The 23,796-nt window shown below is 40.0% G+C and overlaps 2 protein-coding genes and 1 long non-coding RNA gene across 8 annotated transcripts in view; 2 read left to right on the top strand and 1 right to left on the bottom strand.

Annotated features, from left to right (window-relative positions):
* The first annotated feature begins 286 nt into the window (after positions 1-286).
* On the top strand, positions 287-12,030 carry CDKN2B (cyclin dependent kinase inhibitor 2B). 2 transcript variants are annotated; one of them, XR_012071900.1, is made up of 3 exons: positions 287-806; positions 3,071-4,185; positions 11,825-12,030. XR_012071900.1 is itself a non-coding variant. In XM_072959301.1 (2 exons), exons 1-2 carry the CDS (start codon positions 672-674, stop codon positions 3,329-3,331), a joined length of 396 nt encoding a protein of 131 aa, XP_072815402.1. In that variant the 5' UTR covers positions 287-671; the 3' UTR covers positions 3,332-5,363. The 2 variants fall into 2 exon arrangements, 1 of the variants encoding a protein (XP_072815402.1); XM_072959301.1 differs by lacking the exon at positions 11,825-12,030 and having other exon boundaries at positions 3,071-5,363.
* The window catches only part of LOC102543341 (cyclin-dependent kinase inhibitor 2A), a 31,175-nt gene continuing 19,265 nt past the window's right edge, over positions 11,887-23,796 (top strand). Inside the window, exons 1-2 of one of the 5 annotated variants that reach the window (XM_072959303.1) lie at positions 11,887-12,026; positions 12,558-12,755. The gene's annotated coding sequence lies outside the window, so the exon portion shown is untranslated. Of the gene's footprint in view, positions 12,027-12,557; positions 12,756-13,732; positions 14,839-18,551; positions 18,906-23,796 lie in introns of those variants that run through there. The other 4 variants (XM_072959304.1, XM_031677017.2, XM_031677018.2 and 1 more) reach the window with 4 other exon arrangements.
* Positions 12,674-13,094, bottom strand: LOC140695998 (uncharacterized). The gene is made up of 2 exons (XR_012071906.1): positions 12,980-13,094; positions 12,674-12,773 (listed from the first exon to the last, which is right to left on the bottom strand). It is a non-coding gene; the product is annotated as an uncharacterized lncRNA (long non-coding RNA).

The raw sequence follows: 23,796 nt of genomic DNA on the forward strand, positions 1-23,796 counted from the left end.
GAGGTAGGTGATTGGGAGCTGAGCGCAATGATTTAACGTTTCCAAGAAACTTAGCCTAGGCTTTGCTGGACACCGCGCAGCGAGTTGCTCAGCTAGTTGCGCAGTGGGGGCCGCCTGTGTCTGGCGCATGCGTCCCTGCACCGTCTGGGCTGCTCCCCCCGCCCCTACCCTCGTCGACTGTAACGTCATCTGCCTGCCAGGTCTCCCAGCCGGCACAGTGGGACGTGCCCGCGCCGGCTGGACGGACAGGGGCGGAGCCTAAGGAGGTGGGTAGAGCCCAGCCCCGCAGCCCAGCTGGGAACCGATTCAGTCTCTGCCGGCTCTCCACTCTGCCAGGGGGAGCTCGGCGGTGAGCACGCCGCAGCGCGCCCGCACTCTGTGGCCAGAGCGGATTCACGCGAGGCTGCGGCCGCGTGAGACGCCTTTTCCTGGCAGCGATCTGGGAAAGTCCAGCTTAACTACAGGCCGGTCGGCCGTTGTACGGGTCCCCCCAAGCTGCAGAAGGACGGCGAAAGGGGCCTGAAGCTGAGCTGAGCTCTCCCGGAGTGGGGCGAGCGCGCCAGGGCGAGGTGGGACGGGAGGGAGGGGTGTTGCGAAGCTCACAGCCAGCGGTGGATTATCCGGGACAGTTTGCGTCTGAGGGCTGCGAATTGAGCGAGGAGGACAAGGCTATGCTCAGTGGTGGCGGCGGCGATGCCCGCCTGGCTAATGCCGCGGCGCGGGGGCAAGTGGAGACCGTGCGGCAGCTCCTGGAAGCCGGTGCGGATCCCAACGGACTCAACTGCTTCGGCAGGCGCCCGATCCAGGTATCTGGGGCACCCGGGCCTCGCCGGCAGGGGGCGTAGGAACACGGGTCCGTGGTCTCTGTGGGACGCAGCTGCAACTTGAGATGTCCACTGGCTTAGATCTGTATCTCTTGCTGGAGTGTGGAGCTCAAGTGTAAAGCAGGTTTTCAAAAATTCTAAAGAAAGGGGTTGGAAAACTCACCCCTTCGGTTTGGTTTCTTTTTAACGGTAGAAAAAGAGACCAATAATCCCTTTCTCATCTCATGATAAAAGATGCAAGAAATAGATTCATTTGGGGAGGAAAGGGAGAAAGGAGAGGTTATTTGGGGGAGAATTGTTTTGTCTTGCCCTTTTTGCCTTTCGACAAACAGCGATCAACTTTCAACGACTAAGATAATTAAATTACAAGTTACAACAATTTGGATTGGATTTAAGGAATCATACAAAATCATAGCACATGAAAAATATCACTATGAATTTTTAAGCTGTGATATGAAATTTTGTATTCTTTCCTCATACAGGTGAATTGAATACGACGAAATAAGACAGGATTCCTCAATCACAGTACTTAATTCCTTTTATGTTAGCAGTGTCTCTTGAGTGTTACCTAAGAAAAAATATACTTCTATAGATTTTTATTGTTTGATTTTTATACTTAATGCTTGGATTACATAAGCATTCCTTCACCTTTTTAAAATGGCAAAGTCTGTTCATAATTAGCCTCTTCATTGTTAAAATTAATTTATTCAATATGTTTAACTATTAATCCAGCTTTAATTTATACTAATACATTTTCTAATTCCTTTAAAATCTAAGTTAATGTTTTGTGCTTTACTGTTGACTATTATGGTCATATTTAGTACCCACCTCACAGTCACCTCCCAGAACCAAGCTATCGTTAGGGAATCTTGTTAATCGCGTATATTTTAAAGAAAATACGTGTTCATTCTTTTTTAATTCATATGAAGTGATAGAAGAAATGAGAGACAGTTTAAAGGAGCAAAATTATTGTAAAGTAGTTCTTAAAGATGTCAAATTATATGAATAATTGTAAAAAGAGGTTTGTCTTTTTAATTCACCATTTTCTAAGATATTAAGAACCACTTTTTCCCTTTTCCTTTTATATGGAATGCACTTAACATCACTAGTAGAAATCATAACGTATCATGGTTTTTAAGGGAGGAAATGAATGTTTTTTTATTATTCATGAAACAAAAAATTAGCATACTATCTTTTGATTCCGTGGTACATTTTAAAACAAACTCATAAAAACAAGTAACTCCATTGTGGGTAGTTATTAAAAAGTGTTTTATTGTTAAAATAAGAAAGTAAATGCTTGCATAATGTACATGTACACAAATGGATACTGTAAGATTACAGCTCTAAAACATCTTTTAAAATTATGCATTGCTCTGATTTAACTGCTAAGATCCCAGCTCTTTTTTATATAGCAAATACTTACTATTTAACACTATAATATCCTAGTACATTATAAAATCCTGTGCAATGTAAATATTGTATTTATTTTACATTACATGAAATATGTTACCCTTTAAACTTTAGCCCTTATCTCTAACATTAAATATTAAAAGTGGTGAACCATTTATTTTTAAAAGAATTTGTTTTCATCATCTTATAAAACTGTAAGTGACTTTATTGTTTCACCTCTATCTCCATTTTTGGCTCAAACTGTGGGACTATATTCCCTTTATGAGCACAGATGTATGTAACAGTGAAAAGCAAAAGCCTTCCACAGGGGATTAATACAAGAGCTAAACAAAGTAAACATTGTTTTGAACTTAGTTGTTTATTTTCTTTCCTAAAGCATTACTCTAAAATTTTTTAAAAATCAGCTGACTGTCAAATAAATATTTTCAGATCGGGATTATGACTGAGGTAGAGGAGACAGCAAGGGAAATAATTTAAGACTTAGTAACTTACTGAGTCTTTAAACTTAACCCCCCAACACACTTAAATCATTTAACAAAATAGATTCCATGTTTCAATGGAAATCGAAAGAAAAAAAAATCTTTTTTCCCCCCACAGCGACTACAAGGTCTTTACCATCAGCGCTTTCTTGTCTTCCCATGTTTGAAGAATCAAATGGAACTAATTAGGGCCAGGGTGGGGGGTGGCGGGTAACTGGGTCAGCAAATAAAGCTTACCTAGACTCTTGAGGCTTGTAAGCGCCTCTGCGTTAGATGGATACTTCATGAATAGGTATTTCTTTGCAAAGTCTCTACCTGCCCCTAAGACCTTCGTGACCACTCTTCTCTCCCGTGCAGGTCATGATGATGGGCAGCGTCCGAGTGGCCGAGCTGCTGCTGCTCCACGGCGCGGACCCCAACTGCGCGGACCCCGCCACCCTCACCCGACCCGTGCACGACGCAGCCCGGGAGGGCTTCCTGGACACGCTGGTGGCGCTGCACCGAGCCGGGGCGCGGCTGGACGTGCGCGACGCCTGGGGCCGCCTGCCCGTGGACCTGGCTGAGGAGCGGGGCCACCGCAACGTCGCCCGGTACCTGCACGCGGCCGCGGGAGACTGATGGTGCGTGCATACAACCGCCCACAACGACTCTTCTCTCCAATTCCCCACACTAACTCAATAAGGGCTGCAAACATGGAGCGGCGTTAAGTCTTCCTGGGCGACTCGATTCTCCGCAGGAAAGAAGTGGCAGACTGGGAATAATTTTTTTTTCTTTTTTTCCTGGATGCAGCCCTCGACACTCACCTCGAAGCCAAACGCAGAGAGGTGAGAGAGGTGGAGCACACGGATTTCCAGCGAGATTTAGGAGCGGAATATGGAACTCCTAGGTTTACTTTTCAGGGTTTTCTGGAGAAAAGTGGCCTGTGAAGAAGTCCGCCAGAGATCCCTGGTGCTATGACTCTTCACACAGAAGATGCTGGGGCGGAGTGGGAGGCGGCAGTGATTGGCATTCGGGTTGGAGGCAGGTGATAAGGTCCGCCCCACTGACCTTGAAGGAGCCCCTTGTGAATCCCCACTTCGGGCGTTAGGCCCTGGGGGCTCTAAGGGAAAAGGTGAAAACAGGACCAGACAGTGGCAACGGTCGACATAAGCGTCAGTAGGCACCCAACGCTTCCTTTACACGGTGGGCGGAGCAGAGCAAGTCACGCGCAAGACGGTACTTACGGAAACCTTGGAGACTCGAGCGCGGTCCACTGGATAGTGCTTGGGAAAAGGGAATCTGGGAGCCATCTCGAGTTTGCCCGCTTATTCAAAAATCCCTACATCAAGATGGTGTTCAGCTCTCCGAAAGGGGAGGGCTTTTGCTGTTTGTTATTCAATCTCGGCGAGATTCCTGCGGGGTTCCAGAAGTCCGTGCACAGGCTGACAAATCCGCGCACAGGCTGACGTGGATTGTAGCAAGAGCAACCGTAGGTAGGTGGTTAACTGTAACGATTTGCCTTATATACGGTAGGATACAGAAAACCCGCTGTGTGCCACTTGAAAAGATTTCGTGATATTTTGTACTTCTAGGTTCTTCAGTAACAGTCTTAATACGGAGACTTTAAATAACAAAGTAACTCTGGCCCTTAGGAAAGGGGAGAGGAAGAACTACAGCTTTTAAATGAAGCTATGGCACAGTGCCAACATCTAGATTACTTTCACCCTTCACCTATTTATTACTTAAATTTTGTTTCCTTTAATAGAGTGTCTACGGGGTCAAACTGAAATATTACAAATGTCTTTTAGAAGATGGATGCACTCACCCAGTAAATTATCTCGGGATATTTCCCAAAGTTTCGCTGAAAGAGTAGATTGAATATAAAATTGTTGAAAATATGTATAATGATGACTTGTAGAACGTCAATATCCGCTGAACAAACTCAACGTGCACTGTTTGGGGACTTAATTTCCAGTGCTACTTGATACATTATAGCATTGGAACAACTGATACTTCATTGCTTTAATTTTTTAAAAATAGAGATTGGACTCCTAAGATTTTGGCTTAAAATGTGATTTCCTTTTTAACTTAAATACTGCAAAATCTTATGACACTCTAATATTAAGGGAAACTAAATCAAGAAAATGTGGTTGTGGATCTCACAGGGCACCATATTACATTTTTTCATAAATCTATAATGTATAAAATTTTCATATGTGTAACATATATGAAAGATGTAATATGGTACTGTGAGGTCCACAGTTATGTATATATGTAAATGAATGACATATATTTGGCAAAACAAAAACATTATACATTGGACATCAAGAACCACTTGGTTGGACTGAAATAGTAATTTATAAGTGCATGTAAAAGTAAATTCAGTTTCAAATCCACCTGGTAGGCAGGTTTGGCTGGTGTGTTTTATCAGCAGCACAAGAAGTATATACTGTTAAGTTTGTAAAGATTTCACTTGAAGGATACATGCAAACAAACATAGCTCTACAGACAGGAACCCTGCCTCTGGCTCCACTGTGCAATTACAAAATATATATATATATGTTCATTTCTGTATCTAAATCTAAAATATTACCAAGGTTTGTACCAATCTTACCACCTGACCTTCATTGCAAGATCTGGAAGTGAAATAAATTCAGAACTCAAAAATGTATTCATTTGGCCTCATTTTTATATTTCCTTTTTCAGCTGAGGGAATGGATGAGAAAACAGGGATGATTTACTATGAAAGCAAAATCTGTTTAAAATTTCCTGTGTTCTAATGGCTAATGTTAGTAATTTGAGATATAAAGAATGAAATAGATTCAAACAGGGTGCTCAAGGTCCTTACAACTCCAAACAGGTTTGGGAAAGTGTGTTCATAGGAATGCTTTTATGATATTTTGTTTCTGTATTATGACAAAAATAATAAGAATACAGTGTCCAGGACCAAATTAGTGAAGCTAGGTACGTAACTGACCTTCAGCAAATAAATAAAATTAACTTACACTTACATTGAGATTCTATATTGCCCTTCCTTTATGGGAAATGTTAAAAACAAACTACTTGTGTTTTAATAGGTAATCGTCAACAGAGATTTTTCTCCTTCACCTCTGTAAGTCATTCTGTATTTCAAAAGACAAAAGACATGCTTATTTCCCTCTTATGCTTTTCCTAAGACTGCTTGTTTTTATGACAGGGTATAATTTTTCCAATGCTCAAGACATGGACACTCTACCTAAAAAAGAGCAAGTAGGATTAATGATCTGCAAAAATGATAGAAATCATTTGAAGAAGCACTCTTGTTGACTGCCTTTGAAACAAATACAAAAGCTAGTGTCATCTACGCAAAAGAAGTCTGTTTTCGTGTTTATGTCAGCAGCTAATCATAACCAAAATCTGACATTCATTATTAACAAACTATTTTGTTATTTTGTGAAAACTTGAAAAATAAACTTGAGGTTGGTATAAATGTCAGTGTTCAATTATCAAGCTAAAAAAGACAGAGAACATACATAAGAAAATAGGAAGATTTTAATTTAAAAATTACTTGAAGGAGCAACAACAATTGAATCATAATACTTCCAGTATCTTCTCCTGTTCTATTCATAATCCCAGGGAATAAAGAAGGAATGAAGTAAAGAGAAATTAGGACTTCACTGGAAGGTAGAAGACCTGGGTTTCAGAATTGGTTCTTCAACTAATTCAATATATGACCTGTTAAGTCATGTGACATTGATTAGCCTCAATTTCCTCATTTATACAAGTTGGGAGTTGGACTAGATTACTTTTAAGCTCCCTATCATCCCTAAAGTTTTATCCTTTTATGCATTTGTTGCACACATGACCGTAATGTGGTCTTATATTTTATTAATAATGATTTTTGCCATGATCTGAGCCCCCAAAAAGCTATATAGAGGAGTGGAGAGAAGACACATTTTAAATTCTGGAGCCCTGGGTTGAGAGAGGGGCAGAATCTTTATAAACACTACCTCCACCAGTTAGCTGAAAATTACAGACAAGCTTATGGGTACCAGCACAGAAAAGATGCTTTGCCAAAACAGCTTAATTTTAAGCTCTTTCTTACTTCATCTTACCTCTGATTTTTTTCTTTTGCATTTTGCATTTCTCTCATGCCACTCAGAGTCACTAAAAAAAAAAAATCACTTCAAGTGAGCTAAGCAGGTAGACCGAATACATTTATTAGAATAATGCTAGTAGGTATTCACAAACTAGTGTAAATGTTCCCAAAGAAAACAATGGTTTTTAAGTACACATATAACAAGGGATTCTAACCTAAATGGGGTTGGTATAGGAGTTAGAACCAAGAGAAAATGTTGGGAATATTAGAAGAGATAGAAAGTGCAAAGGCATGAGAAAGCTAAAATATGTAGAAAAGTCATTAGAAGATGAGTAACTCTGTAAACAGCTGTTATGGATTTTACAGACCTATTTCTAAACCTCTGTACTTTCTGGTTTGTTTCCATTGGATTCCTTGAAACTTTAGGTCTGTAAATGTTGCCTGGGTGCTAGTAGGAACTAGCTGGTCAGGGAAGAGCTCTGTGTCACCTGAATATGTACAAGTCAGCCATTTCAGGAGGGCTGAGAATGAGACAAAAAGAAAGCAACAAAAGGAATAGAAGGAAGAGAGGCATGGTGGTGTTCTGTGGAAAATGGGTCAATAGTTCAACGTAATTAATCAAATCAAACTAAACTGTTATGGTCTACAAGCTGATAGGATTTGTGAAATAATTCGAGGCCTAAAATGATGGGAATCTACTCATTCCCTACCGTCTTGATTTTCTATAAAGCGTTTCTCAATATCAGCTATAACAAATGGTAGGAGTCCTTTTTGACCTCTTGAATCCCTCACTTAGAGTTTCTTGCATAAGGAAAAAAATACTTTATAAAAATGGTAACTTTTATATATCATCCCTTTGTTAATTATGTAATAACGGAAGTAGTGCTTTGGAGCCAGAGCTGCTAATGAAATAATATGTAATTGGCATGGATGGCATGGATTACATATTAAACACAGTAATATAAATCAGCATGTATGTCACAACTGAGCACCCAATTCTGATTTACTAATTTGAAGTTTGAAATAAATACAAACCAAAGATTTTTCTGGGGGGAAAAAAAAACTCTAAGAGATGAATGAAGATGATTTGCTGTCTCACAGACATTCACATTCTACTGGAAGTTTACAAAGGAATCCCAAACACCTATTAATCCCCTTCCCATTCAGAAGCTCCTGACGTTAGACCTCCAGTAGATCTACAGAGTCAGTGCTGGCAGGGAAAATATTTTACAACAGAGTTAAACTGAAAACCAATTACAGTGATTAAACCATGCCCGTTTTTCTTTAAAATCTGGCCTCCTCCCAAAATGCATAATCTTTTTGTCTATCTTATTTTTGGAATAGTCTATATTATGATATGAGTGGTGCTACTTTGTTTCAACCTTCTCTTATGTGATGTCTGGGTCTCTATTTCTTTTTGAACAAACTCCCCTCTACCTTCTTATCCCTGCACAAATTTCCCCATCCCCTTTCCTTAGCTAAAAACTTGGCTTCCCTGAGAATTCCACTTTTTTCTGACTAGTTACCAGTTACTGGGCTCTAGACAACAGAGTGGCAGTCAGGACTAGTAATGAGTGTCTGCTGTTTGGGTAGCTTTTGATACAGTCCTACACCAGATAGGTAAGGATTATCCATTGTCCTTCAGATTTCACTCATCTCTTAGTATAAATAATTGCATTTTCTTTATCAGACTAAGTTATAAAAATGTCAGTGTATTTTATAATATGTTTATAAGAGATAACATATAAGTATAAAAACAGTAAGCAACTTATTCTATTCACAAAGCCACTGATAGGTCAACAGATTGACAACACATGAAGTCTGCTTCTGAAGGGTGAATGTTAGAAATATTTATACTCAATGGCTTCTCATTCCATCTGTAGGTTATGAGTTACTAACCTCTACCACCTTTCCTAGGGCACAGTGGTACCCTTTACAGACTTCTGTACCTGCTCCTAATATGCCACCTAGAGTTACAAGCTATAACCTTGCCTAAAATATTTTGTCATCCTCTACTATTCTCTAATCTCTGGATTGTCTTTGTTAGAGGTATCGTATATGAATTTATTCCAGGGTTTCAGGAGCCTTTTGATCTGTTTAAATCCCACCTTAAACAGAAGAATTTAACGTCATCCCCTTTCTAAGGAAAAATTACATGGCATTTTATTTTACATTCGCCCCTCAGATATTTATTATATCTGTACAATGATGCTATCCACACCGGTCATCTGAGACCAACATATAGGGAAGTGGTTCTCAACCTTGGCTCTCAATCACTCTTGGAGGGTTCTAAATTTTGAATTCACTGACCAACTTTAGGACAACAGAATTAGAATCTCTAGGTTTTAGTACAAGGAACTATATTCAATATCTTGTGATAACCTATATTGGAAAAGAATATGAAAAGGAATATATATATACATATATATAATTGAATCTCTATGCTGTACACCAGAAACTAACACATTGTAAATAGACTATACTTCAATTAAAATTTTTTTAAATCAAGATAAACCTAAAATAAACTTAGAAAAAAAACTCTAGGTTTGAAGCCCCAAATTTCCATTGTTACTTTAAAATTCTTGTTCATGGTAAATTTTCAAACAGTATAGAAAATAAAATTTCCTGAAACCACCCTACCCACCATTCTCACTATCCAGGAGTAGCCACTATTTAAAAAAAGTAATCAGCCTTCCAGATATATAGGTACATATAATGGTAAATACCCCTGCCCGAACACACACATTTGGAAAATGTAAATGGGATCATACCATTCTGCAACTTGTTTCCTTTGATTCGCAGTAGGTCTTTGACAACTTGCATTAGTGTATAGAGATGAACTTCATTTCTTGTACAGCTGCATAATTCTTTATTTTATGGAGGAACCCCAATTTTTTAAAACCAGTCTCCTATTGACAACCATGTAAATTATTTCCTTTTTCTCCTACTACATATCATGCTATAAAGAACCTTTTCACATCCTTACATGACCTATCTGTAGCAATTTATAAGAGTGATATTGCTGAGGCTAAGGGTACATGTAAGACATACAGTGTATGCCTGTATATGTGCGTGTGTAAAATCTTTCTATACTTATGTGTATATAAATATGTGTATGTATATCTTCATAATATATATATACACACATATATACGAATATATACTTTTCATACTTACGAGTTATAGGAGTGAAATTGCTGAGTCAAAGAGTAATACATACATATATATATACATATGTAACATGTATTTCCTTCCATACATATATACACATTATGTATATATTTCCATATGTATATTTATGTACATGTTTCTTTGCACACTTATATGAGGTACAGGAGTGGACTTGCTGAGACAGAGGATGTATATGCATATAGAGTTTTGATAAAAACTGTGACGTTGCCCTCCAAAGTGAATGCACTTAGTTACAATAGAATGTAAGAGTGATTGTTTTCTTTTTTTCTTTTAGGTTTTTTGGGGGGGCGGATAATTAGGTTTATTTATTTACTTCTTTAAGAGGAGGTACTGGAGATTGAACCCAGGACCTTGTGCATGCTAAGCATGCACTCAACCTCTTTGAGCTATACCCTCCCCCCAAGAGTGATTGTTTTCTGACAACTTAGCCAGTGTCATCTCTCCTTTTAGTTTTTGCCACACCTATAGGTATATGTCAGTGTTTTTGTTATGTTTCTTTACTAATCAGTAAAATTTAGTACAATTTCATGTATTTTTGGCCATTTGACTATTTGTACATCCTCTAAACTGCCAGTTATATTCTTTGCTAATTTTTATACTGGGTTACTCTTTTTTTAATTCATTTCAGTATTTATTTATGTATTCTAGAAGTTAATATTTTGTCATATATGTTCAAATAATGGTTTTTAAATCTTGTTTATGGTGTCTTTTGTCTTATACCTTTGGGCTTTTCATTTCGAGCATGTGCAATAGTAGGTACGTTTCTCAAGGAATTTTGATAATCAAGAGATGCCTGAGGGGAAAAGCTAGTGTCCTGGAACATCATGACTAGGGGTGGGTGGTACAGACAAGATATGTTAAGTAAATGCCCCCTCCTATCTCTGCCTGCTGGATGAATTTGCTGATTCAAAATAGAAATCATTTGCCACCAATCTAAAACTCAGATCTTGCAAGTCAGTTTTTAAGCCAAAGGAAGAGAGAAAAAAAAAGCTCCAATATTTAGTGGTCTTCTTTCTGCACAAATGACCCATCAGTAGCTCACTCCCCATTGACTTTGGCCTTTAGTACAAAAGAAAGAGTTTGTAGTCCAAAGAACTTCTTAATGATTCCAGCCCTGGAACTTGCTGGCCATAAAGTAATCAAAGATTTGCGTCCCTCTGGGCCTCAGTTTTCTCACCTGTAAACTAGATTAGTAATCCCAGATTTAAAGGGCCACTGTGGTGATAAAATGAGTAACATAAGTGAAAGTGCACACAAATACTGTTCAGTTTTTGATCATACTGTTTTTGAAGAGCACATAATCAAAAATCATTTGGAATTCCAAATGTCTTTGGAATACCACAAATTAGTTGTGTTGCTAAAGATTCATCTTCATAATTGTATTTTGCTTAGTCTAACACTAAAATTAGATAGAATTCCCCTGCATACCACAACTAACAAAACATAGGTGTTGGGCAGCAGAAGAAAACCAAGATGGGATTTAAGTTTAAGTTGTAAAATTTATGTTCATGGAATACAGTGCTTACTGTCTTACAATCTTACTCAATGGTCTTACTCAAATAGCATTCCTCTGAAGTGGGCAACTCTCCTTTTATCAAGAATAAGTTTGGGTGGAGAGAGAAGGGTTATAGGTTAAGTTATACAGGCCCAATCAACACAGACAAATCTTCTGAATTTAAACTTGGCTGGGAAACTGAGGCTCAGCAGACCTCTCCGGCATAATGAGATAATGTGATGTCACATTTCATGTGTCAACTTGGCTAGTCTATGGTACCCAACTGTTTGGTCAAACAACAGTCTTTTTATTGCTGTAAAGTTGTTGTTGTTTTTTTTTTAGATATAACTAACATTTGAATCCACAGACTTGAACAAAGATTATCCTCCATAATGTGCCTGGGCCTCATCCAATCATTGGAAGGCCTTAAGTGAAAAGAAGTTGCTCAAAGAAGAAAGATCAGTCTCCAGGCTGCCTTCTGACTCAAAACTGCAACATCAGCTCTTCTGGGAGTCTCCAGCCTGTCTACCTGTCTTACAGATTTCAGACTTGCCAGCCCCCACAATCGGGTAAGCCAGTTCCTTAAAATAAATCATACACACACACACACACACACACACACACACACACACACACACCCTATTGGTACTGTCTCTCTGGAGAACTCTGACTAATAATTTCAAGAAATGTGTAATACAGATCTTCTCACCCTCAATCATCATGATTTATTGCCACAGCTAATTAAACAGCCGGGGTCCAGGAAATCCCTAACTCCTCCCCTTCTCTAGAGACTTTAAATAATACTATGCTGAGACTGGGCAAAATTTTCCCTCAAGGATGCTTTCTCTGATCCCCCCACTCCCTAAAGTATCCCCCCTCTGCCATAAAGCGAAATTTTCTCAGTATAACTGTACGTGTTTACTAGTCCATCTCTCCTATGAGATTTGTGCTGGGGGGGTGGGGAAGGGTGGTGCGGAGGGTGGGAGGAGGAGGAAGACAGAGCAAGTTGGGCCTTCCATAGAGTTTACATACTAACTACATACTAACTATTGAGAGACAAACAAGGAAACAATTACTTATGATGATTTCTGTATGGTAAGTGTTTTAGGGAAAACAAAACCAAAAACAACAAAGAAATACGGAGATATGATGGTACCTGAAAGAGGAAAAGTCTCTGAGCCGGGATACTTGAGAACAGACCTGAAGGAGAAAGAGCTAGCCTTGTGAAGAGCAGAAAAAGCCCTTTTATTCTATCGCAGAGGAGTGGCAAGCAGCCTCAGTGTGGAGCCCGACGTTTGGTAAATTCTGAGGGAGTCCTGCAGGAGAGGGGAGAGGTGGGTTTGTAAAAGATGTGTGTAAAAATGAGTGGCTATTTAAGCTTGGTCCCTAAGTCTCACTTTAACCGGCCTGTTAGGCGGTGACATCCTGTGCCAAGGTGAGGGGTGGGGAGTGGAAGCAGCCTACCGCTGGACCTGGCCTCTCAGTTACAGTACGGTGATTGCACCATCCAAGCCTCACTTGCCTTCTCCAGACAGTGAGCGGCTCAGATCTTTTGGACCTGTCGACTCTCACGCTGCGGATCCACTTCTGCAGCTCAACCACTAGGTCCGGGCACATATAAAAGAAGCCACTTCGAGGTGGGCCACCTTTCAGGTTCCGAAGATTGGGCCTAGTCCCACATCCTCTCTTACATGCCTGGTCGGCCAGGCCGCGCCTCCAGCCCACGAGGCTCTCAGCCGATCGAGACTGACTTCAGGCCTGGGACGCTGGAGCATCGGGTCAGCGCCGTCCGCCTGAAAGCGGCGGCCTGGGCTCGACCACCCGCCTTCGGGGAGCAGGCGAGCCCGGGTCAGAGCTCCATTCAGCCAGAGAGCTGGGACCCGTCAGACAGCGCTCTGGAACCCAGCTCCTCCGTGTCCTCAGGCCGCCGCGGTGTCCTCGACTCACCCCTGCTTTATGCGGCTCTTTCCTTTCCTTCCCCTGCTTTTCCTGTGCAGAGAGGACCACAGCGGCGCGAGGAGCAGGGTGGGTGTCCAGAAAGAAAGGAACAGTGATGTGGAAGAAACGAGGAGGAGAGGACAGAGGAGAGGGACCACGCTGAGGAGTCAGGCGGAAAGAGGGAAGGGTGTCGGAGAGCCGGGCGGGAGGAGGCGGCGGCGGCTGCGGGCCGCCGCGGGCGGAACGACCAGTGGACGCCGGGCCTCGCGGAGAGCGAATAGCAGCCGGTGGGGGAGGGGAGCGCCACGGGCGGAGGAAAGAGGAAGAAGCGTTCAGATGCTTCGCTGCGCCGGAGGTTAAAAGCGAAAATAAAAATTCTGGTGAATGGACTGTCGGCCTAGCCCAGAGCCCAGAGCCCTCCGCAACGCCGGGAACAGGGAGGGGAAGGGGCTCCCGGACCCAACAGGGGTTGGGGTTCGGCTCCGCCTACCTGGTCCGGCCCCAGGCCCGCCGCTCCAGCGGCGCCAGCGCCACGCAGTGTCCATATGTCGCAGCAGTTTCCTTTAATTTCACTCATTTCCCAAATCTAGAAGTGGAACATAGCGCCATTTCTTTCAAAAATAACATCCAGCCTCCTGAATGGAGGATAGAGCTACGAGATGACTTTGCTTTTTTTTTTTTTTCCTTTCTTTCTTTCTTTTTCTCTTTTAAATAATCCGGTTTGGAAAAATGGAGGACCCTCGGCGAAGGGCGCGAATAATAAAGGAAGGGGGACAGGCAAGCAGGGACGCGAGCGGGACCGCGGCGGTTCCTGATATGGCAGGGTCAGGTGACGGATGTTGCGAGGGGGCGGGCTGCCTGGAGATGCGTTGTGGCGTCAGGACCTTGAGCTGTCACCGCGTGGGGCGCCCGCGCGGAGGGTGGAAAGGTGGGGGGGGAGCGCGGACCGGGCGGGAAAGAGGAGGTTGGGGGGAGGGAGAGGAACCTAGGACGCTAGCCGCCCGCGCGCGCGCGCCGCCAGGCGCGCCTGCCGGCCTTTCCCGCGCGCGTTGTGCGCAGAACGGTTCTGAGCTCTGGGGAGGTCGGGGGCGAGCGGGCGCGCGCATGGAAGGCGGGTGCGCGCCTGCGGGGCGGGGATGGGCGGGGGGCGGTGCGCGGTTTTCAGTGTGCGACTCGGGGGGCGGGCGCCGAACTGCCTACCTCTGAAGCCAAAAGGCGGCACAGCGCCCGCCGAGCTCCGCGGCGGCAAGAACATGGTGCGCCGGCTCCTGGTCACAGTGCGGATTCGGCGCGCGTGCGGCCCGCCGCGAGTCAGGGCTTTCGTGGTGCACATCGCGCGGCCAGCGGGTGAGTGGGCAGCGCCGGGTGTGCGGGCCGCTGCGGCCCTCGTGCTGATGCTAGTGAGGAGCCAGCGCAGAGCGCAGCAGCCGCATCCTAGACCAGGTAGGAAAGGCCTCGAAAATCCCGGGCACAATCGGCCCTGGGATGATTTTGTTTGATACAGTCTAATACTCAGATAAAACATCTTCCGGACGAGGTTGGAGGAGGTTGTTACTGTGTGGGAGGCTCCTTCCACTTTCTCCCTGTACGGGTTATTGTTACTTAGAGGTGCCGTTCTCTAGTATTTTGAGCCTGGAGCCACCTTCACCCACCTGAGTAATCCCGTGAAACTCTGGGGGATACCGGGAGATTCTAAACCCACTTTAGAAGTCAGTCACTCCTGAATTTCCTGGGTGGCAGTCAGTGAACACACACACACACACACAAGGTGTATTTCTAAGGCACTTTATTGCGCCCTGGAGGAAAGTATTACTAACGGTCTCAGTTTTCTGGATGCCGCCTTTTTTCTCCCCAACCTTCCTGCGAGGTCAACCCTCCCTCCTTCCAGTAGTGGAGGAGGTTTGAGGGTGGGGGCTCGAACAGAGTTTGACTTCCCGAAATAGTAACATTGATCGAAGGATCAGTAACTGCTAAGAGGAGCAAACACTTGCTTTTGCAGTCAATAGAGGTGGACTTTCTTGGTGAGATGGAGGTTTCTTCTTTAGCGGCCTGGTTATATTTAAAATGCTCGGGACAATGCCCGTATGTTTGGCAACCGATAGACGTACAGTGAGGAGTCTGAGGATCACACTGATCAGATTTTAGTCATCTCAGGCCCCAATTAACACTTTTTAAAAAGTGAGGCCTACTTTTTGAAAAAAGAATTCTAGGTAGTTTTGTACCCACATGAGATCAATCTTTACATCTTCGATGTAATTTCCTATGACTAGAATAATTGAAATATTATATATACATATAGTTACAATATGTGGAATCCTAATTAGAGTTTGGATAATAAATCCAAAAACAAATTAATGAGACTTCACTTTTTTTTTACCTTTCTTGTGGCACTGTTTCCCTGGGAATATATGTTTTGGAAAAGCAAAGGCTAGCAGAGGGGGAATTATTTTTTATTGTAACGTAAATAGACCTTTTGACATGTAAATGTAAAACTGTTAACGTTTTTAATTAGACGTTTAATTAAGTGCCTCAATTTCTATTGACAAAAAATCTACAAACAATTTATAGGGAGAATACACATTTTCTTTTTCACATTATTATGAAAGTTCAGCTTTTTAAGAATTAGTAGAAGGAGCTTTGTAAAGAATTTCATGGCATGCTGCTGGCTTGATTTTAGTTCATTTTATAACGTTAATAGGATCCTTTTTTTTAAAATGGTGCTTTATCCATACTAGCAAACATTTAGCCACTATGTTTTTGGATCTCATTGCTGTTAATGTTAGTCTGTATATAAAGTTACTTTATTTAAATAATTAGGTTGCATTCAAAAATCTATAGTAACAAAGTAGAAGTTTTAATCTATGTAAATACTATAATTATATCTTTTCAATTTTAGAAATACACACTGTAAATACTGTGATTAATTTAAATTACAGAAATATTCATTTTATAGTCTGTTTATTGTATAAAGTGTTAACATATGAAAATGATAGTTTCATTGAAAATAGCCATTTATTCCTCATTTTTAAGATACATATCAATTTTCTGAAATGAAGTGAAAGCTATTTAAAAATGCATTGACTATATGAAAAGCCCAATTTTCAACAAATAGCTGAAGACAGAACATATGACTTGGATAGAATAGAATATGTTTTAAAAATATGTGCAATTCTCCAACTTCATATATGAAATTATACATGTATATAAATATCTGGAAGTATAATTACAAATGACACATAATTATATATTTCATATTAATGTGTTATGTCTATTGGTTTTATTGATTTCAGAATATGTATGGATGGTATGTATGTTGGGATTCACACAATTCCTTGGGAGTCACAGTGCTAAAAAATAACTTATATGACTTATTTAACAATACAGATCTGTAAGGTGTTATTATTTTAACGTCTTTTAAAGTTTCTGCAAGTATGTTCATTATGACTTTTCTATATGACTGGAAAGTGTAAATAATAAAATTCCACATTACTAGTTTCTTATCCACACATGCCTGATTAATTACATTAATTGATTTGTTATTTCTACCTGAGTGTATTTACAAAATAGTCATTTTTAATGAATTTAAATATTTATTTGTTTACCGCTGTCTGGGAACTCTTAGGGGTTTTTCTCTCCTTTAAGAGCATGTGTCCTATCAAGGTAAGCACCGTACAGGTAGTATAAACTATTATTCCCAATGTGTACATGATCCCTAGCTTATATGTGTTCTAAATGAACAATAATCCTTTCAGAAAACAACACTTAATATTCGCTCAATTCTTTGGGGACTAGAATTTTTAAAAGTCCATGCTCATCCTAAGGTAACAGTGACACAGTCTGTTGTTATGTATGTCCATAATATTTTACAGGTCTGCTAATTACGTATTAGTTCATCACTAGTAATGACTATGGTAGAGTTAAGCTAAACCATTTTCTCAATATGTGAATGACTCCTGATAGTAACATGGTCCACATCACCTCAAAGATACTTTCTTAAAGGAAGGCTGAACATTTGGCCCAGTGTTTTTGCTCTTTTAAAACCTTTAGTCTTTTTTGAGAAGCATAACAATCTTACTTGCCCTACTCCATCCTAAAATACCCTAGGCCAGGGAATCCTGTCTGCTCCAAAATCCAACCTGATAAAAAGTTTTTGTGGTGCTTTATTGCCACAGCTTACATTATGTAAACAGTGGGTATAGTTTCATTTTCTAAATATAAAAGTATTATATTGAATAGCTTTTCAAAAAACTGTAGTTCTCTGAATTCTGGTTTTCACACATCTGATGAATAATCTTGTGTCTGTTTATTGACTAAAGATTTATAAATTTTTCTAAACAGCCACTGGCAAGAACATTTTTACAGTTATGTATCAAGAAATTGTAAAATATCCATACACTTTTATTCAGTTTTTCAACATGAAGGCATTATCTTAAGGAAATATTCTGACAAAGACCAATACAGACAAATAATAGCAAGAAATTGAAAATTACCTGAAATTCTAGCAATCAGGTTGCTAGAATTATGGTACACTTATACTCTGGAATTATGGTCTGAAGTATTTCAGAGCTGGGAAATTATATATTATCATGTTTTTGAAGAACAATAGAATGTAAAATTATTACATTATAAAGTTAAGCGGTTTTTAAAAATTCAAAACAGTAAATTTTATTCTTTTCCTCTCTCTCTCTCCACACACACACACACACACACACACAAACACACGAGCACACATACATGCGCACGCGCGCACACACACGAACATTCCAAAATATTAATGGTGGCTTCCTCAGGATGGTTGGTGTTCTTTTATTTCTTCATTTGAGTTTTCCAAAGTTCTGTGACCATCACTAATTACTTTCAAAGCCTTTGCCACTGAAACGACTGTACAGTACCGATGAACTAAGAGCTTTCTTAGTGTTAGTTGGGGAAGGAGTGAGAAAGGGTAAGGAAGATGAGTTGTGCAGGTATCCTATAGAAGACTGTGGCTTCAAGGTCTGGAGAAAGCCTGAGAGGGTTCTGACTTCAGACTCTAGCGCACGCTGTGCCAATTCACAATGTAGTTCGTTTTTTTTTTAATGATAAGTGGGTAGCTATACCTGTTTCCAAGGCGCCTGGCCGGTGTTAGGCCTCTCTGGTTCCAGAACGTGCCTCCTTCTTGGGATCCCTTCTCACAAGCCCTCAGCGGACGACTTCAGGGTGGGGCTCACCGCCTCTCAGAACGGGGCTGGGGTCGCAACGGGTGTTCCCAGAACCCTAGAGTAGGAAGTGAGACTCGAAACTGCTCACACCTCGCCTCCACCACCTCCCAGCTCCAACCACCCTCCTGGACACATCTCCCCACCCTCTCAAGTCTTAGAGACGCTTCGGATGCCGGAGATTTTATTGGCCGCTGGGGTAGGACCCTCCACCAAGAGTTAGACGCTGGCCACTTCTCACCCCACTCCGCGAACGAACCCCTTCTACTTTTAGCCTCCCCGGGGCCTCATCCTTCACCCCATCTATTTCCGCAGGTAAGATTTTTATCAGAGTAACAGTAACTGCGAAGTAGGGGCTAAAAGCTGAGCAGGTTAGGGGCTGCCCTGGGTGGGGGAGGGGATGGAGACAGGCAGTCTGAGTGGGTTTAGGAGACGTGCGAGGTATGACAGCCGACATCTGTAGCTTGAAACTGGCTAGGCCTTTTTTCTGGAAGGGAGGGGGCAGAGTGCGACAGGTTCACTCTGGGGTCGAGGGGTCCGCGGCACTTCCGAGGTTCCCTGGCCATTCCATTCCCTTCCAGATCAGGTGGCGACCAGAGTATTGAAGGGTCTTCTCTTCTTTGTTTCTCTTTGTGAGGTGCAAGGAGAATGGCCAGTGATATTTTTCCAGTGATGATGTCCCTCGACAGATTTCTTCTTATGCTGAAACTTCCCTCATGTTTGAATAGATTCCCCCTTAGTTAAAAAGAATGAAATCACTTATTAGAATGAAAAAACATCAGTAAATATTAAAATAAGATCAACTTCTATGTCAGTAAGCCAACTGATGGAGAAAACCTTGGGAATAAAGTAAGGCTTTGTTCAGTAGGAGAAGGAAGATTCTTTTAAGACTCTGCTCCATTTTAGAAAATGCCCACAATTTGGGACCTCTGCAGATTATCTTAATTCATGCTATTTCAGTATGTGTTCAGCAATCCCATGTATATTGACAATTATTGAATTTACTAAGCATCAATAGCTTTTTTTTTTAAAGAGGTGAGGATTGAAGAAAATCTCTGCTTGTCAGTGCAGGTATTTATTTCATAAACCCTAGAATAACTGTTGCAGTTGGGCAGAGCTACATAATCAGAAAGAAGTAATGGGGGGGCAGTTAAAAACATCAACTACAAGCTTTAAAATTACAATGCCTCAGAGGTCCTTTGAAAAAGAATAGTTGATTTTTATTTTCTATCATAAATGACTTTTTAATTCTTCAACTAGCTTTCAGTTTTCCCATTTACCTTAAAAAAAAAAACCCTCAAAACTTATTTAAATGGTTGTGAAGCCAGGAGGGCTTTTTTTTTTTTTTCCAGGGAAGAAAAGGTTTGTAGATTGTAGACGTTCAGAATTGTATGAACAAAGATACTCTTTTAAGCAAATTGAAACTAATAATAAAATTGTGCAATCAGAATGGTGTAAATAAATATGTCCTTACTTTCTTAATTTAAGCACGAAAATAATGAGAGGTCAAAGAAGTAAGGCAAAGGTTAGCAGCAGCAGCATTACCTGGGCTGCTGTTTAAAATACATATTTCTGGGGTTCAGTCTCAGAAAATTTGACTCAGCAGATTTGCTATGGGTCCCAAGAATCAGGAATCTGAACCTTAAACCACATGAGGAGGATTCTGTTGCAGGTGGCTCACTGGGACACCATTTGACAAATTTGATCAACATTGCATTGCTTTTCTTTTAACCTTATTTTTTCTTATTTATTTTTAAATTGAGGTCCAAGCTTTTAGGTAAGATTCAAAATTTTAGAATCAGTCAGTTACACTTTGGGTCCCAGGAAGCACACTGAGAATCTGAATAAACATTGGAGGAGCTCTTTTACCAAAAGAGAGAGGCCCTTTATTATTATTATGTGATCCTTCATCTGAATTGGAAAAGATTATCTCTCAGATGCCACATTTCTACAATTAGAACATATTTTGGGGCAAAAGATGTAACAGGATACACTTGTGCATTAAAACTTGTAGCACCAGATAGAAATTTTCCACAAAAGTCATTTATGATATGTTTTTGAAACACTATATACAGTCATCCTTGTTTACATAGGATGGATGGCACTCTTAGGTAGATAGATAGATAGATAGATAGATAGATAGATAGATAGATAGATAGATAGATAGATAAGGGATTTCTTTCATTTTATTTTATTTTCCAAACCAGAACGAGGCAGTAAACATAACAAGTTAACATTATGTAAGAGAAGAAAAAGAAAACACCAGTATTTCACAGTTTTAAATTTTATTTATTTACAATCAAGGCAAAATTGCAGTAAAATGTAGGCATAATAGAGTAAAGCACTTATAGACAAAATGATGGGCATTTGTGTCTGTAAAAGCACACTGACGAGGAAGGAAATACATATGAATGTTATAAGCTAAAAAACAATGTGCAATTATAAGAAAAAGTAAAATATTATGCTTTCAAATTCTAACCATATTTTTCTGCTTTTAAACTACATTTTTCTAATGTTACACCTATTACTTTGTGATATATTGGAGGGAAAGCTTCTGTTTTACTTTCTTTTTTTGAGTGCCACCATTTTCTTGCCCTGAATCTCTCAGGCTGCCAGATCATCTGACTCAGCAACTGTACAACTCTTTCACCCAATTTAAAGAAACAGCAGCTATCCAAAGAACAATGAATCCCCCCAGTCGCTATCTTTCCCAACCTGTAGAACAAGCAGTGTGTTTTAACTCTGAAATAATTGTTAAATGTACATACAACATGGGATACTTTGAATTTTACTCCATTCAATTTACATGCTGAATAATTGAAGCTGAATATATTTTATGTAACACAGTTTCTAAAAGAAGCTTATTGAAACTTTCTTCCAAAAGCACACGGTCAAGTTTGCTTTCTCTTTTCCCTCAGAATAATCATAAGGAGCTTAACAGTATTAGAACACATTAACTTATATTATCTCATTTAATTGTCATATTATCCTCATGCTTCAGGGATTTTATTCTCTCATTTCATACACTGGAGACTGAGGCTCAGCTTGAGGTTGCATGGTCTGTCAAAAGCCATTGACTAGTAATACATGCAAAATTGAACTGTGTGTGTATCTTGCCGCAAATGCCCTCACATAGCATTTTATAGCTGCCCTTGAGTGAGTATGTGTGTATACACACACACACACACACACACAAACACACACACACACACACACACATAGTTTCAGTTCCATCTCTTCTGGTTAATTGTTGTTTTCAAAGTTGCTTAACTCCCTTGGACCTCTTTTTCACTCAGTACCAACCACGTATGTTCCAGTAAACATATACTGATTGAGTGAATGAAAAAATTCTGAACAATAAGGCAATATGATAACTGAAGTCCTGTCAGCTCTAAAAGCCATTGAATCTCATAATAAGGAAAGATTAATTTCTTTCAGAGGCTTATTTCTTGTCCAGAATAAAACTAACTCAAAACTCTCTTGTAAATTAAATATAAATTACTTACCCTCCACTTTGATTTAAGAGCAATAATGGGAAATCTATGTACCAGCATAGGAATCACTAGAAGCAGAAATGTCATTTTCTTGGGATATATGATCTGTGATTAGATTCCATTTCCTTTACTTATTAGCTATGTGGTAATAAGTCTCGTACTTAAAACTCTCAGTGCTTCCATTTTCTCATTGTAAACTTGAGATAGTACCCTATAGTACTCATCTAATTAGATAAAATAGTATATGTAAAGACACATTGTAAACTTTCATCCATACATTTGTCAATTATTGTTAAAGTGCCTAATTAAACTACACCCTTAAATGCTCATTAATTTACTTTTACAGTAAATACCTTCTTAATTGTAATTTAACTATTTAGCTAGAAATTCTTGAACTCCATTTTAAAGAATATGCATATCATAATAAAATATATATTTATATATTCAAATTGTTGGCACATTCCAAGATGTCAGGTAAAATCAATGTAAATTTTGCCTAATTTTTTACCCACACCTGTACAAAAGCCCCATGTGATGGCCTTTATGGTGTGACTCTGAAGTTTCTAATATTTGTAATTATTTAATAGATATTAAACAAGATTATGAACTTCTGTTTTCTAAGATAAGAAATTAAATTAGTTTTAGAAAACTGCAAAAAATTATTAATTTGCCTTCAATTTATCAAAAATTCAGTAACTCAAAATATTTCTGGAGGAAGCACTGAGGTAATGGGTTCTTGATTCCTTCAGTATGGTTGCTGCAGTCTAAATATCTGAATCAATAGGTTTGGTGCAGAACTTTCTAAAAATTCTTTAGTATAAAAAGTGTGTGTGTGTGTGTGTGTGTGTGTGTGTGTGTCTGTGTGTGTGTGTGTGTGTGATGGAAGGAGAGAGGGGCAGAAACATTAAAGTCATCCTCAAAACCTTCAAAATGTCTGCCTTGGAAGATGATCTTCAAATATTCTTATTCACATTCAGTAGGCTATCAAAGAGGCAAAGTATATTAAATACACTTCCTGAGGCAACATTGACTTAGGTATACAAAGTTAGTGCAGAGTAAATGGGAAGTAATTTTGTTATCATCACCTTTTAAAAAATGAAGTCTGAAAGTTCTAATCTTAACCATAAGAAAGAGAAATATAAAACTATACCCTCAACCCGGAAACTCAAAGGAAAACATGAGTGGAAGTGTTAAATCTGTAAGTGAAAGGTGCTAAAACATAAGTAGGAAGCATTTTCTGATTTATTCAGGATTGATGTATATCATCATGAAGTTGATTTCTCCCAGAGGAGTTTAATTACATATTGAGTGAAGAATGTGACTTCAGGAAGAATGATCCAATACAAGAAATTTTTCTTCTGATCTTTTACAATATCAGAGGATGGTTTGGCTTCAGAATTTTCAGAAGTCCAGGAAAGGCAAAAAAAAAAAAAAATTGAAGATGACAGACTGTAGAGCCCCAAGAAGGCAGTTAGTTGTGGGGAAGTGGGCAACTAGGTCTTCCTTTGAAGAGGAAAGCTTCAGTGCGGATGATTCCCCTGAAATTAGAGTGTCCTAAATCATTGTGAAACCCAGTCAATCAGTCATGTACACTCAACTCACACCAAGAGTGAAATCTGAACACAATATTACTTCTCTGTGAGTTTTGCTTTCTCAGGGAGATAATAGCATGTACATATATTAGCAGCATAAGCAGAAATTAAATATTATGT

The sequence above is a fragment of the Vicugna pacos genome, chromosome 4 (assembly GCF_048564905.1).
Source record: "Vicugna pacos chromosome 4, VicPac4, whole genome shotgun sequence".
NCBI classification, from domain to species: domain Eukaryota; kingdom Metazoa; phylum Chordata; class Mammalia; order Artiodactyla; family Camelidae; genus Vicugna; species Vicugna pacos.

What these genes read in the sequence shown, in the direction of transcription:
- CDKN2B (XM_072959301.1), top strand. Translation starts at nt 672, where the DNA reads ATGCTCAGTGGTGGCGGCGGCGATGCCCGCCTGGCTAATGCCGCGGCG. An exon ending in TCGGCAGGCGCCCGATCCAG is followed by an intron (nt 807 to 3,070) that starts GTATCTGGGGCA and finishes TCTCCCGTGCAG; the next exon opens with GTCATGATGATGGGCAGCGT.